Source organism: Orycteropus afer, unplaced genomic scaffold (assembly GCF_000298275.1).
Source record: "Orycteropus afer afer isolate SDZICR_OR568_19922 unplaced genomic scaffold, OryAfe1.0 scaffold00246, whole genome shotgun sequence".
NCBI classification, from domain to species: domain Eukaryota; kingdom Metazoa; phylum Chordata; class Mammalia; order Tubulidentata; family Orycteropodidae; genus Orycteropus; species Orycteropus afer.
In genome coordinates, this window is record NW_006921833.1 from 2,858,034 (window position 1) to 2,873,831 (window position 15,798).

Consider the following 15,798-nt stretch of genomic DNA (forward strand, 5'->3'; position numbering starts at 1 on the left):
CACTTGACAGCAGTGGGTATTTATTTCTACCTAAAATTCTGCCATTGTAAAATCATTTTCTGAATGTGGAAAGTCATTTATTGCAGAGATGGTTTAAAGAGAAATAAAATAAAATGAAACATATCACAATAAGTAATAACCCCTATAAAGTTACAAAAGTAACAAAAGTAACAAAAAAAGTTTAAAACTCGTCAATAAGTTCAGGAATAAGAAATTAAAACAAGAACTTCTGAAGAGACATTTGAGGCAGTAAAATTAAGACAGCTTTGTTAACCCTCAAAAAAAAAAAAAAAAAGAAGAAGAAAGAATAGCTTAAAATTTCTTACATTGTTACAGTTAGTTGATGGTGACCCTGTGGCCCTTGGCATTCAACTTCTAAGATTTAAATATAAACCACTACCATCAAGTCAATTCCGACTCATAGCGACCTCCATAGGGTTTCCAAGGTTGTACATCTTTACGGAAGTAGATTGCCTCATCTTCCTCCCACAGAGCAGCTGGTGGGTTTGAACCACTACGACTTGCTTAGCAGTCAAATGTCTCACCTACTGTACCAGCAGATATATATGAATTTTTTTATTGCTTGACTTTTCAAGATACTACTAGCGTTCATCAAAGTAGGTCAGCATAATGTCTACTACAGACAGCTTTAGAGTTTCCTTTGAAATACACAGCCTAGGAATTCTAATGGAAAAAAAGATTTTTTTTTTTTTTTTGAGACAAACATAGATAGGAAATGAACTTAGAAAAGTTTTCTTTGTCTCTAGCAGACAGAAAGAGACAAAAAGACGTTAACTACCCTTTAATTTTTTTTTACTACTTCTACACATTTTTTCTATGCAAGTAACTTTTATATATACTCATTACTCAACTAGGTCACTGGCAAGTGGGAGCAAAAGTTGAAGAAGGATGAGAATGGACTATCAACATAAGGCTTGCCATGCTAACGAACTCAGGGTGAACCCTGCTATTGCAATCTACAGTAGATATCTACATTGAAATTAAAAATTTCTTAAAATAAATAATATTCACCCTCATGAGGACTGAAATATGAAAGTGTCATCAACAATTCATATAGTCTCTAAAATGTGCATCTAAATATTAAGTGAGAATCAAAGAATAAGAAGAAAAATTAGCCCAACTTGGTAAAAGAAATATATGCTCTTATTCAATGTATTGGTCATTAAAGGGATAGGTACAAATTTGATAATTCCTTGTTTTTTGGTTCTCCATTCTTTTGTGCCTTCTGTTACCCTTCTAACAAATATGTGTTCAATTATTAATGCTTATAGCTGTTATTGTTGTTAAATAATGCAGAGCCCAAATCAAAATAATGAAAAGCCCAGGCACCTAGAATCCAAGCATCCTTCAATCTAACCAAAGAGTATCTATTGGTAAGCATGGTGAAAATAGTGTTAATAAATATGTAGCAGTTATATCTCAGGGTGTATATACACTAAAGCCAGTTGCATCCATTTTCTCAACCAAGTGTTCAAAACAGCCACTACAAACCCATCAGAAATAACATTCACCATGAGGCCTATCTGCCATCCTGACTTAAAGAAATTCCACTCTCTTAGTTTCCTAGTACTGCTATACCAGAAATACCCCAAGTGAGTATTTTATAGAACAGAAATCTATGTTCTTACAATTTAGGACTCTAGAAGTCCAAACAGGGCACCAACTATAAAACCAAACTCACTGCCGTCCAGTCAGTTATGATGCATAGCAACCCCTCCTTGGGTTTCCAAGGCGGTGTCTCTATGGAAGATTGCCCAACCTTTCTTCCTAGGAGTGGCTACTGGGATTGAACCATCAGCCTCTGGTTAGCATTCAGATGCCTTAAGCTGGTGGGTTTGAACGGCCAGCCTTCTGGTTAGCAGTCAGATGCCTTAAGCACTACACCACCAGAGCTCCCACTATAGGGAAAGGCTATTTCTCTTTTAGAACTGAGGAAAGATCCTTGCTTCAGCTTCTCTAGCCCTGGGGTTCAGGGATTCCTTGGTAATCTTCATGTAGAATCTATCATCCTCCATTGGTGCTTACTTCAGTGTCTAATCTGCTCTTTTCATAACTCAGAAGTGATTAGGTTTAAGACATACCCTCCACTGATATGATCTTGTTAACATAACAAAGAAACCTTATTCCCAAATGCAACTAGAGCCACAGGTATGTTGATGTGTGCCGTGGAGTCAATTCTGACTCAAAGGACCCTCTATAAGAGCAGTTAGGATTCCAATACATTTCTTGGGGGACACAATTCAATCCATAACAGTGAATTTACTGGCACATGCTGGGGGTTTTCCCTCCAACTTCCAGATCACCTTCAAATGAATTTCTAGACCAACTGAACACTATTTAACTATGCTGCATTTCTTGGTTTCAGATGGGTATACCACTGATGACATTGAGTTTTACTGGAATGGAGGAGAGGGAGCAGTAACAGGAGTTAATAAAATTGAGCTTCCCCAGTTTTCAATTGTCGACTACAAGATGGTGTCCAAGAAGGTGGAGTTCACAACAGGTAAAAATGTTTTCCCACAAAATGAGTTAGAGGTACTGATAAAAGAAGATGGTTTCAACCAAATGATGATATAATTCTTTTTCTTTTTTCAACTCAGGGGCATATCCACGACTGTCACTAAGTTTTCGTCTAAAGAGGAACATTGGCTACTTCATTTTGCAAACCTACATGCCTTCCACACTGATTACAATTCTGTCCTGGGTGTCCTTTTGGATCAACTATGATGCGTCTGCGGCCAGAGTCGCACTAGGTAATACATTTGCAGCATTGCAGAGAGTTGATCAATTTGCCTTCAACCAACCAATATTAGAAATCATAGGCATAGAAATCATTGCCTATGAATTAAATTACCAAAAGACTGATTGGTTATAAAACGTCTTAAGTGTAAATACTGTATAGAGTGAATGTTTTGCATTATATCTTTTTAGCATTTTACAAATGTATATATATATTATAGTACATTTTGTTGTTGTTTTCGTGTGCCATCGCGTCAACTCTGACTCGAAGTGACCCTAAGTACAACAGAATGAAACACTGCCTGCTCCTGCGCCACCCTCACAAGTGTTGCTATGTTGAACCATTGTCGCAGGCCCTGTGTCAGTCCATCTCATTGAGGGACTTCATCTTTTTTGTTGACTCTCTACTTAACCAAGCATGATGACCTTCTTCAGGAACTGATTCCTCCTGATAACATGACCAAATTACATGTGACAATGTCTCACCATCCTTGCTTCTAAGGAGCATTTTGGCTGCACGTCTTGATCCAAGACAAATTTGGTCATTCTGGCAGTGCATTTAGTATTATTCACCAACATCATAATTTAATTGCATCAATTCTTCTTTGATTTCCTGACTTATTGTCCAGCTCTCATATGCATATGAGGTGATTGAAAATACCATGGCTTGGATCAAGCACACCTTAGTCTTAAAAGTGACATTTTTGCCTTTTAAAACTGTTGTTGTTGTTATGTACCATCGAGTCGGAACCGACTCATAGTGACCCCACCTTGGGTTTCCGAGGCGGTATCACTATGGAAGTAGATTGCCCAACCTTCCTTCCAAGAAGTGGCTGGTGAATTTGAACCGCCAGCCTTCTGGTTAGCAGTCAAGTGCCTTAGGCATTATACTACATTTAGCACTATATAAATGCTTCTTGGAGTACATTTTAAAATTCTTTTTATATCAAATTTACCAACTTTGTAAAGACTACCACTTTAGTTGCTGATCTGTGTAGTCAGTTCCAATCTGTTGAGTCGATTCCAACTCATATTGACCCTGTAGACAGAGTAAAACGGCCCATAGGATTTCCTAGGTTGTAAGTCTTTACAAAAGCAGACAATCACATCTTTCTCTCACGAAACAGCTGGTGGGTCCAAACCACAACCTTTCTGTTAGCAGCTGAGTGCTTAACCACTGCACAATCAGAGCTCTTTGCTGATTTATATAGTGCATTTAAACTGCATCATTCTCAAATGGATTTGGATAAAGCGTAGCTTCCTGATTATTTACAACTATGTCAATTGTTGGAAAATATTATCTATTGAATATTAACTAAAGTTAAATTTTATCTGGGTCTCCTTTAAATGGAGCTCTTTGTATTTGAATCAAACACAAACAATTCTTTGGCTATATTAATGAGCTGTGATTAGGACAGAATAAAAATGGTTTCCTTCCTAGGGGAAGAAAATTCAGAATTAATCTTGCCATGGTTGAGTAATTGCTGCAAACTGAAAGGCTATAATTGGAGACCTTAAAGGGTACCTTGGAAAGTTAGAGATGCAGAGTCTGTTTGATGAATCTATCTTATCCTGGGCATGTGTACATCTGCTTCATTATTTGATCCTAGAGCCATTTCAGTTGTCACTCTCTTGAGCGTATTCACATACACACACAAACACACATACACAGACACACAAGAGAGCAACATTTCTGGCTAAACTAACGTATTGCATCTCTCTAGGACTAACACACTGGATTAGATGATCAGCATAATCTTTCACATCTAGGCTATGTCCACCTCTGCATCTCTACAGCTTATTGCTATTGGCTGAGAACATAGGCTCACAAAGTTAGGTGTTAGCAGCCCATTATCAACCTTTGAACATTTCAGGACCAAGGAAAGTAAACAAACAGCTTATTATATCATACGTATATGTGATATGTATGCTATAAAGTCTACTCTGACTCATGTTGTTGTTGTTGTTATGTGCCATCGAGTCAGACCTGACTCACAGCGACCCCTCCTTGGGTTTCCAAGGCAGTATCACTGCGGAAGTAGATTGCCCCATCTTCCTTCCGAGGAGTGGCTGGTGGGTTTGAACCGCCAGCCTTCTGGTTAGCAATCAAGTGCTTTAGCCACTATGCTACCAGAGCTCCCTCATAGCAACGTCATATACGACAGGAAAAATGTTGCCTGGTCCTGTGCCACCTTCATGACCTTTGGGATGTTTGAGTCTATTGCTCTGGCAATCCATCTCATTGAGGGTTTCCCCTTGTTTTTGGGTTCTCTCTGCTTTATAAATCATGACGTCCTTTTCTAGCTATCGATTTTTCCCAATGACATGCACAAAGTCAGTGAGCTGAAATCTCATCCTCACTTCTAAGGAGCAGTCTATTTCATCTAAGACTGATTTGTTCATTCTTCCAAAAATCCAGTAATATATCAGACAGTGTTTCACTGTTATTCATAAGGTTTTCTGGAAGTCTATGGTATATTCAATACTCAAAATTCTTCTGTAACATCATAATTCTAAAGCATATTATTTGAATGTGAATCTCAATATGTGTGTATGTTATGATTTAGGAAGAGAAAAAAAGAAAGAAGAAAAGAACACAGGATGATGTCCACTGCAGAGAATGAAAACAAAACAAAACAAAACGCATTGCCATCGAGTCAGTTCTGACTCATAGCGGCCCCTCCTTGGATTTCCAAGGCAGTATCTCTACAGAAGTAGATTGTCCAACCTTCCTTCCAAGGAGTGGCTGGTGGGTTTGAACAGCCAGCCTTCTGGTTGGCAGTCAAGTGCCTTAGGCACTACACCACCAGAGCACCTCAGCAGCGAATAACAAGTAGCAATTTCATGAATTATTGTTCTTTTGGTTCTCTTTATACTTCTATCCTCAAAGCTATGATTCTTTTAATTAGAGATGCCAACATATATACAACCTGTTCCCTGAAAGGTATAACCTGAGATATTTTAAAACTTACTTAAGTCAGAAAAGGCTTTCATTTACTAACCCCTCTTATAAAACAAAAATTTGAAAGGAGTAGAAGCAGACACACAATTGATGAATTTGTAAATAAATTGTTCATTTCTGTTAAGCACTTTAACTAGAATTATGAGAAGTGAAATTTAAAATTCTATTCAAAGAAGTAAGACAGACCACTTTTGATAGCATTTCATATCAGTCCAGCACATTCAAATTTATCACTCGTCTGAACCATTTTAACTTTTGTATGGCAATAGGGTTGCTGTCAGTGCAAGCAGACTCAGTGGCAATGGGTAGTAGGAGTCTTGACTTCCTACTTTATTTGTTCTAAAACTCAAGTAGCCAAATCAGGAAGTCTATACATCTAGTATCATTTGATTGGCAAATGAGTGCAAAACTATTTTCCCTTTCTTTCATATAGCTATCGTCTATCCACCCTACTAGTTTTCCTTTGTCTTTGATACCAGTTTCATACTTCCTGCCTTGATTTTTTAAAAAACTTTTTATTGTGATTTGGGTGAAAGTTTAAAGAAAATTGGTTTCCCATTCAACAATTCACACACATTTTGTTTCGTGACATTGATTGCAATCCCCACAATTCAATGGCACTCTTCCCACTTCCTCCCTGTGTTTACCATTTACATTCATCCTTCTTTCCCATCCCTTCCTGCCTTCTGGGCTTTATCCCTGGGTAACTGTTGTCCTCCTGATCTCATATGTAGGTTATTCTAAGGGGTGCATCCCCCACGGTGTACCTTATAGGTACCTCCATGGTTCACCTTATAGGCCTGTCTGTTGTTTGGCTGAAAGTTGAGCATGAGGATAAGTTCAATTCCAGGCTTGACTGGTGATTAAGTGCCATAGTCTCAGGGGCTCTACTGGTCTATATTAGACAAGTCTTTTTTATGATATTGAGTTTTGTTCCACACTGGTATCCCACTCTGTCCAGGGCCTCCTATAGTGATCCCTTTCAGAGCAGTCAGCAGTGATAGCCGGGCACTATCTTCTGGTCTTCGGATCATGGAGGCTGGGGTTCACATGACCTGTTAGTCCTTTGGGTTATTTGTTTCTGTGCGTCTTTGATTTTCTTCACTCTTCTTTTGTTTGGATGGGAGAAACCAATAGTTGCACCTTAGATGGTGGCTCAGAAGCTTTTAAGACCCCAGTCACTACTCACAAAGTCAGATGTAGAACATGTCCTTTGTAAGCAATGTTATGTCAATTGACCTTGGAATCCCCCAAGACTACGGTCCTTAGCCCCACTGCCTTGATTTTTAAGTACCTACATCAAGTTTTGGGAGCTCTGGTAGTGTAGTGCCTAAGACTTGACTGCTAACCAGAAGGCTGGCAGTTCAAACCCACCAGCCACTCCTCAGAAGGAAGATGGGGCAATCTACTTCCATAGTGATACTGCCTTGAAAACCCAAGTAGGGGTCACTATGAGTCGGGTCCGACTCGACGGTACATAACAACAACAACATCAAGTTTCAGATTTTACCTTTTCATATCTTGTTTAAAACCTTCTTGCTTTTTGACCTCAGCTGGGAGACCTCAAGAAAAATAACTAACTGGGTAATTTAATTTACTCAGTTATGAAATTAGAATAATATACCTACCCTATATTACTCAGTGGGCTGTTATGACAGCCATATATGACAATTTATAAAATGGTTAAAACTGTAAAATATTATACAAATATGTAATATTAGATAGTACAAACTATCTATATGAGGTTCCAATTTTTGCTTTCACTTCTTGCTTTTCCAATTACCATTTCATTACTGTCATCAACATAAACTGTTTATTATTCAATTACACAAACATACTGTGGGCATTATCATGTGTTTTTTCCTAAATCATAGCATATTCAAATTCACATTCAAATAATGAAAATTTGAATTGTGGTGTTTATGAAGGATGTTGAATACACTATGGACTTCCAGAAGAACAAAACAAATAAAACAGAATCTACCTTTTAAGAAAAGAAAAGAAAGATCTGAAGTATGGATTACACTTCAACATAAAGAAAACAAAAATCCTCACAAAAGGACCAATAAGTGGCATCAGAATAAATGGAGAAAAGATTGAAGTTGTCAAAGATTTTCATATTACTTGGATCCACAATCAGCACCCATGGAAGCAGCCGTCAGGAAATCAGATGAGGAATTGCACTGCACAAATCTACTGCAAAAGACCTCTTTTAAGTGCTGAAGAGTAAAGATGTCTCTTTGAACACTAAAGTGTGCCTAACCCAAGCCATGGTATTTTCAGTTGCCGCATATGGATGTGAAAGCTGCACAATAAATAAAGATGGAAGAGAGTTGATGCTTTTGAGTTGAGGTGTTGGTGAAGAATGCTGAAAGTACCATGGACTGTCAGAAGAACTAATGTATCTGTCCTGGAGAGGGAAGGTAGGACAGACAAGAAGTCATGGATGAGAAGGGCACAGTGTGGGGGTGGTCATGGGGAAGAGAGGGGAGGAGAGTTTCTTATGGTTGAGAATGGTAATCAGGGCCATGAAACCAGATATGCAAGAACTGTTGAATGTAAAACAAGTTTGTTATGTAAATTTGCACCCAAAGCACAATAATAACAATTTTAAACCAAAAACAAACAAACAAACAAAAATGTCCTGGAAGAAGTAAAAGTAAGTACAACCAAATGCTCATTGGAAGCGAGAATGACCAGACTTCATCTCACTTACTTTGGTCATATTGTGAGAATGGACCATTTCCTGGAGAAGGATATCATGCTTGGTAAACTGGACGGTCAAGGAAAAAGGGGAAGTCCCTCAACAAGATGGATTGACGCAGTGACAGCAACAATGAGCTCAGGTATAGCAAGGACTGTGAGGCTGGCACAGGACTGGGCAGTGTTTCGTTCTGTTGCACGTAGGGTCACTATGAGTCAGATCCAACTCAACAGCACCTAACAACAACAACCTTTGAGAGTTTAAAAGTCTTCACCATCTTTAACAAATGAAGTGGATTATTTGTTTTAGAGTCAGAGATCTGATTCATTCTAGGCTCTGACATCAAGAAACTCGAGGTGGTCTTTAAAAAACTAATGTAACAGGATTATGTTATATCAAAAAGTGCATAAATAAATTACTTGATGCAAATCATGAGCTTTCTTACATGTTTTCTTACCATGAATAAAGCATTATTACTTTAAAATGCAATACTGACTTTGTGACCTGGGGTGTACTGATAGAATCACGGGAATAAAGTAAATCTCCTCAAACTGGTCACCAGCTTTCCGTTTAGTAGTGGTTGCTACAGGTATCAGTATCAGAAAGAAAAATTCAGGAGGGAGATGAACGGGATGTTGAGAAAAGGAAGAAAGATACGACGTATAACAGAATGAGAGACATTTGACAGTAAGCTTCCAAAGGGATTTTAATCTGCTTTTGCATCTGCTTTGTGTTTGTGTATATTACCAAAAAAATGGTTTTCAACTCTCAGTAACCACACATCTCATTTTACAATTCATTAATGAAGTATGTTAATTAATGAAGTATATTAATGAAGATGGAAGAAGAGTTGATGTTTTTGAGTTGTGGGGCTGGCGAAGAATGCTGAAAGCACCATGGTCTGTAAAAGAACTAATAAATCTGTCCTGGAGGAAGTGCGCCATATGCTCCTTGGAGACGAGAATGACCAGATTTCATCTCACCTACTTTGGTCATGTTGTCAGAAGGGACCCTTCCCTGGAGAAGGATGTCATGCTTGGTAAGGTGGAGGTCAATGAAAGAGGAGAAGGCTCTCAGTGAGATGGATTGACACAGTGGCTGTGGCAATAGCTCAAGTACAGCAAGGATTGTGGAGCTGGCACAGGACCAGGCTGTGTTTCATTCTACTGTGCTTAGAGTCACTATGAGTTGGAGATGAATCGACAGCACCTAACAACAATAACAAATGAAGTATGTAAGCAGTCTGCACGTTTCTCTTTCAAAATGCCTGCCCTGTTTTGCCACATGGTTTATCATGTTACTGCTATCATTCTCAGGCCCCAATGAGAGAATGGAATCTGTCCTCTCCTGCTTAAACAGCTAAGCCTTGTCTTTCTTGTTCACAGGAATCACCACAGTGCTGACAATGACAACGATCAGCACTCACCTCAGGGAGACTTTGCCAAAGATTCCGTATGTCAAAGCGATTGATATTTATCTAATGGGTTGCTTCGTGTTTGTGTTCCTGGCTCTGCTGGAATATGCCTTTGTAAATTACATCTTCTTTGGGAAAGGCCCTCAGAAAAAGGGAGCTAGCAAACAAGACCAGAGTGCCAATGAGAAGAACAAACTGGAGATGAATAAAGTTCAGGTAATGCATTGTTTAATTCCTAACAATAGTCTTCCTAAATTTATCTTAGGCTCTCCTAGGGCAAGTTTGAAGGTAAATTTTTTTAAAAATGTTTGAGTTTCCAAAGCTCTTAATCCAACCATGAATTTTATTAAAGGTAAACTAACTGTTCTGCTCTAAGAGCACTGTGCGACTGATATAGTACAACCCTTCATTTCACAGTTTGAGGACTAAGGATTGAATAAGTTAGTTATTCTTTATTCTAAACCATTTGCAAAACTATATGCAAAAGAATAATGTCACATGTTCTTGGTAAATTAAGGAAAGAATAAAAGTGATTACTCTCTGAGCTTCCTAAACAAAGATGAGGCAATACAGCAGCACAATGGTTCAGACCACAAACTGGAATCAAGCTGCCTGGGTTTGATCCTAGCCCTGGACTTACTGTCTTTATAACTCCAGGCAAATCAAACTATGTAACTCTGTGCCTAACCTCTGATCTCAGTGTCCTTATCAGTAAAAATGGAAATTCTTATACTATACCTATTTCACAGAGTTGTGAAGACTGAGTAAAAATGTCTAGTACGTGCAAGAGTATTAAGAACATAGTAAGTACTCATTAATTGTTAGCTATCATCATTGTATACAAAACATTGCTTCTATTTCTTTTGCTTTTCTCTGGTAGATCCAATGACCTATGGTCTCATTTGGTGAGATTATAATTAATAGTCTGCTTATTCTTAAAAGCAAAATCTCTGTAGCCCCTACTTCTGTACCATTTTTCTCTGGAATCATTTGAAAATTGTGTGCCTTGAAATATCATGTCCAGAACAATTGATTTCAAGATGGCACACGAGGTGGTAACTCAAATCATCGTTCATTTTGGCATTGTTCTGAGAATTGAGGATACAGCTCTGAATAAAACAGACAAGCTCCTTGCTCTCATGAACTTTATTCTAACATGGGGAAACAGTCAATAAACACACAAACATTAAGAGGATAATTTCAGGTACTGGTACATGCTCTGAAGAAAGTAAAGCAAGGTAATGGGCAAGAGAATGACTTGAGGCACACTTAAGAGAGAAGGATGATCAGGAGCTCAGTAAGGCCTCTCTGAATTATTAACATCTGATGTGAGTCCTAAGTAATGAGAAGCAGATATTCATGCCATTTCCATACAAGGCTCAGGAAATAGCAAGTAAAAAGGTCCTTGGTGTGTAAAGGACTGACAGAGTAGTATAACAAGATCATAGCAACTGCAGGAGAAAGTAGTAAATTGGGATGAGATAGGGTTGGAGAGCTAGGGACAAATCAAGGTAGATCTTCATGTTCTTTAGTAAAATATCAAATTTGGTCAGACACTTCAAATAATTAGAAAGTTGTAAGCAAAGAAAATATAGATATTCAGTCACATAGGGAAGGCTCAAACCAAAGCACTTAATTGATCATTTATCCTTATGTGAAATGCCATGATTGCTGCAAGGAGCCCTGGTGACACAGTGGTTAAGTGTTCACCTGCTAACCAGAAGTTTGGCAGTTTGAACTCAACAGCTGCTCTGCAGGATGAAGATGTTCTGCTTTCTTGAAGATTTGCAGCCTTGGAAACCCTATGGGGCAGTTCTATCCTGTCCTTTGGAGTCATTATTCATTGGAATTGACTCAAGAGCACACAACAACATGGTTGATACTGTGGGAGAAGGAGTAGGCATGACATCTGCACTTGAGAATCTTCTTATCTTACTAGAAAAGGAAATTATACTCAGGAAAAGTGACTGAATTATAAAATAAATCCAAACCCTACCCTCTGACACCAAGTCGATTCCAACTCATAGTAACCCTATAGGACAGAGTAGAACTGCCTCAAAGGGTTTCTAAGGCTGTAAATCTTTATGGAAGCATAGTCCCTTACCTTTCTCCTGCAGAATGGCTAGTGGGTTCAAACCATTGACCTTTTGGTTAACAGCAAAATACTTTAACCACACACCACCAGAGCTCCTTAAAACATAAAATAAGGCTAAATATTTAGGTTGAGGAGCATACCTGAAAGGAAGAAGTTTTCCATTGTCTGACTGTGATCATACCAGTTTTAAAACTGTTTTAGTAATACCTTTAAATCCACCTCTTTTCTATTTTCATCCCTGTCTCAGCTGCCTTCTACACCTACTTATTGTACCACTTGTGTGAACTGATAAGTCATGGAAGAAAAGCCCTACATAAAGAATGTGGTATAGATTCACTGGTAGGAAAGTTCAGAAGACATAAACTGGATGGACACTCAAAGAGAGGTAGAATTTAGGAAAATAAGAAAGAGAAAGTGGGGCTTTTCCATCTACTAGGATAGTGTTGTTCTCAAGGGATAATAATTAAATGAAAAGGTGAAGCAAACTGGAATCATTTTATTCAGATAAAATGAAAAGATTATAAAACAATTTCAACCAAACTCCTTGGGCCTTTGCCTTGATTCCACACTAGAATCTCAGAGAACTTTTCTAAGCAGATGATCAGGTGAGTGCTAAGAGATAATAAAGGCAAGAGGAAAGCCTCCTATGTATAGATGTATAATCTATATTGCTCTAAAGAGGACTTAGTGACTGGTTACTAAATAATAAATTGTTTCCATTTAACTAACCTTTATTAACTGGCCTTCACTTATAAACAGGCTGTTTGAGTGTCCTGGGATTAAACATGTTAACATTTAATGAGATCTCAAATCAGTAAAGTTTTTATTCCAGATGAACTTTTTTTTTAATTTGATTTCAAGGGAAAAAGAGAGAGAGAGAAAATCTCTCAAGTGTCATAAGACTAAACAGTTAAAGAAGATACAGAAGCATTTTTAGCCATAAAGACCTAGACAAGGAACTCCCTAAGTACCTTTCACAGAAAAATAAATAGGCAAAATTATGCTAAAATAAGAACAAATCGTGTTAAGTCATGACGGAGTACCATGGATCAACCTAACCCACTCATAGATAGCAACTACAAACCCTAAGGAAATTTAAAAATATATATATATATATATATATTTGCATGCATTGGGGTGTAACACAAAACAGGCAAAAACTAGAAGGGAATCAACCCTCAAAAGGCTTTGAAAAAACACTGTGAAGTCAATATTTCTATGGCTTTCCCTTGAGGTAATTTCCAAGTGTAGGCACGTGGGGCAGTAAAACTTTAGCACAAAACAGGAGTGTTATGGGCCAGAGGATGCTGAGCATGGAGTCTGATACTTCAGAGTACCTAGAAATTGATTGGGAAATTTCAGAAAGAAGCAAACAGTATGGAAGGACCCAAAATCTGAATGAACTTCCCTTGAGTCTTTGGTTGATCTCTGAATTTGTACACATGTACAACTGAAATGCCAAAAAGGCCAGAGAGGGAACAACAGCTGAAAAACTGGAGGGGGAAAAAGAAAACGAGATTTCAGCTACTGTTCCACCATCAGTGTTGTTAGATACTGTCCAGGCGGTACCTACCAAAATTGATCTTGTGTACAACAGAAGGAAACCATGCCCAGTCCTGCACCATCCTCATGGTTGTTGCTATGTTTGATCCCATTATTGCAACCACTATGTCAATCCATTTTGATAAGGGTATTCCTTTTTCCACTGATCCTCTTCTTTTCCAAGCATGATGTCCTTCTCTAGGGACTGGGCCCTCCTGATAACATGTCCAAAGTAAGTGGACAAAATCTTACCATCCTCACATCTACAGATCAAATATGACTGGGAAAGAACTGCCTCATCAGAGTACAAACAACCTTAATGATATGGATAAAGTAAAGTTTCAAGACCTTCATTTGCTGACATGGCAGGATTCAAATTGAGAAACAGCTGCAAATATTCATTAATAATCAGAACATGGAATGTACGAAGTATGAATCTAGGAAAATTGGAAGTTATCAAAAATGAAATGGAATGCATAGATTGATATCCTAAGATTCAAAAAGTGCAACCACTGCTGTGGAGTTGGATCCAATTAATAGCAAACCCTACTTGGGTTTCTGAGGTGGTATCACTACAGAAGTAGATTGCCCAACCTTCCTTCCGAGGAGTGACTGGTGAATTTGAACCACCAGCCTTCTGGTTAGCAGTCAAATACCTTAGGCACTATGTCACCAGAGCTCCCATCCTAGGCATTAGTGAGCTGAAATGGACCAGTTTGGGCCATTTTGAATCAGACAACCATATGATCTATTATGCTAGGAATGACAGTTTGAAGAGGAATGGCATAACATTCATCATCACAAAGGATGTTTCAAGATCTATCCTGAAGTACAATGCTGTCAGTGATAGGATAATATCCACGCACCTACAAGGAAGACCCTTGGGGACTAAGGTGCGCCTGACACAAGCCATGATATTTCCAATCACCTTGTATGCATGTGAGAGCTGGACAATGAATAGGGAAGACCGAAGAAGAGTTGATGCTTTTGAGTTGTGGTGCTGGCGAAGAATGCTGAAAGTACCATGGACTGCTAAAAGAACTAACAGATCTGTCCTGGAGGAAGTGCAGCCAGAATGCTCCTTGGAAGCAAGAATGGCCAGACTTCGTCTCACCTATTTTGGTCATGTTGTAAGAAGGGACCATTCCCTGGAGAAGGATGTCATGCTTGGTAGGGTGGAGGGTCGACGAAAGAGGGGGAGGCCTTCAACGAGATGGATTGATACAGTGGCTGCGATGATGGGCTCGAGTATAGCAGGGATTGTGGGGCTGGTGCGGGATCGGGCAGTGTTTCGTTCTGCTGTGCATGAGGTCGCTATGAGTCAGAAACGACTCGACGGCACTTAACAACAACAACAGCAAGGAAGACCAGTTAATACTACTATTATTCAAATTTATGCAGCAACATACAAAGACAAAAATGAGGAAATTGAAGATTTGCATCACCTTCTGCAGTCTGAAATCAACATGCAATCAAGATGTGTTAATTATACTGGTGACTGGAATGCAAAAGTTGGAAACAAAGAAGAATCACTGGTAGTTGGAAAATTTGGCCTTGGTGACAGAACTAATTCTGGAGATTACATGATAGAATTTTGTAAGACCAATGACTTATTCATTGCAAATACCTTTTCTGAACAACATAAATGGCAGCTATAAATGTGGACTTCACCAAATGGAGTACACAGGAATGAGATTGACTACATCTGTGGCAAGAGGCAATGGAAAAGCTCAATATCTTTAGCCAAAACAAGGCCAGGAGCTAATTGCGGAACAGACCATCAACTCATATACAAGTTCAATTTGAAGTTAAAGACAATTAAAACAAGTCCACAAGCTTCAAAATATGACATGAAATATATTCCTTCTGAGTTTAGAAACTACCTAAAGAATAGATTTGATACATTGACCGAAAACCATAGGAATTGTGGGATGACATCAAAAACATCATCCATGAAGAAAGCAAGAGGTCAATAAAAAGACAAGAAGGGAAGAAAAAAACAAAGTGGGTGTCAGAAGAGACTCTGAAACTTGTCCTTGAATGAAGAGTGGCTAAAGCAAATGGAATAAATGACAAGATAAAAGAGCTAAATAGAAGTTTCAAAGAGCAGCTCGAGCAGACAAAACCAATTACTATAATGAAACGTGCAAAGACCTGGAGTTAGAAAAACAAAAGGGAAGAACTGGGGAAAAAATTAAGCCTCGAGTTGCAATATTGAAAGATTCTATGGGCAAAATATTCAATGATGCAGGAAGCATCAAAAGAAGATGGAAGGAATACACTGAGTCACTGTACCAAAAAGAACTGGTCGATCTTCATCC

The 15,798-nt window shown here is 38.5% G+C and overlaps 1 protein-coding gene across 1 annotated transcript in view; it reads left to right on the top strand.

Annotated features, from left to right (window-relative positions):
* The window catches only part of GABRB1 (gamma-aminobutyric acid type A receptor subunit beta1), a 684,756-nt gene that overhangs the window by 637,320 nt on the left and 31,638 nt on the right, over positions 1-15,798 (top strand). Inside the window, exons 6-8 of the mRNA XM_007949429.2 lie at positions 2,387-2,524; positions 2,622-2,774; positions 9,812-10,056. Of these exons, the coding sequence (XP_007947620.1) occupies positions 2,387-2,524; positions 2,622-2,774; positions 9,812-10,056 (536 nt within the window). The remainder of the gene's footprint in view (positions 1-2,386; positions 2,525-2,621; positions 2,775-9,811; positions 10,057-15,798) is intronic.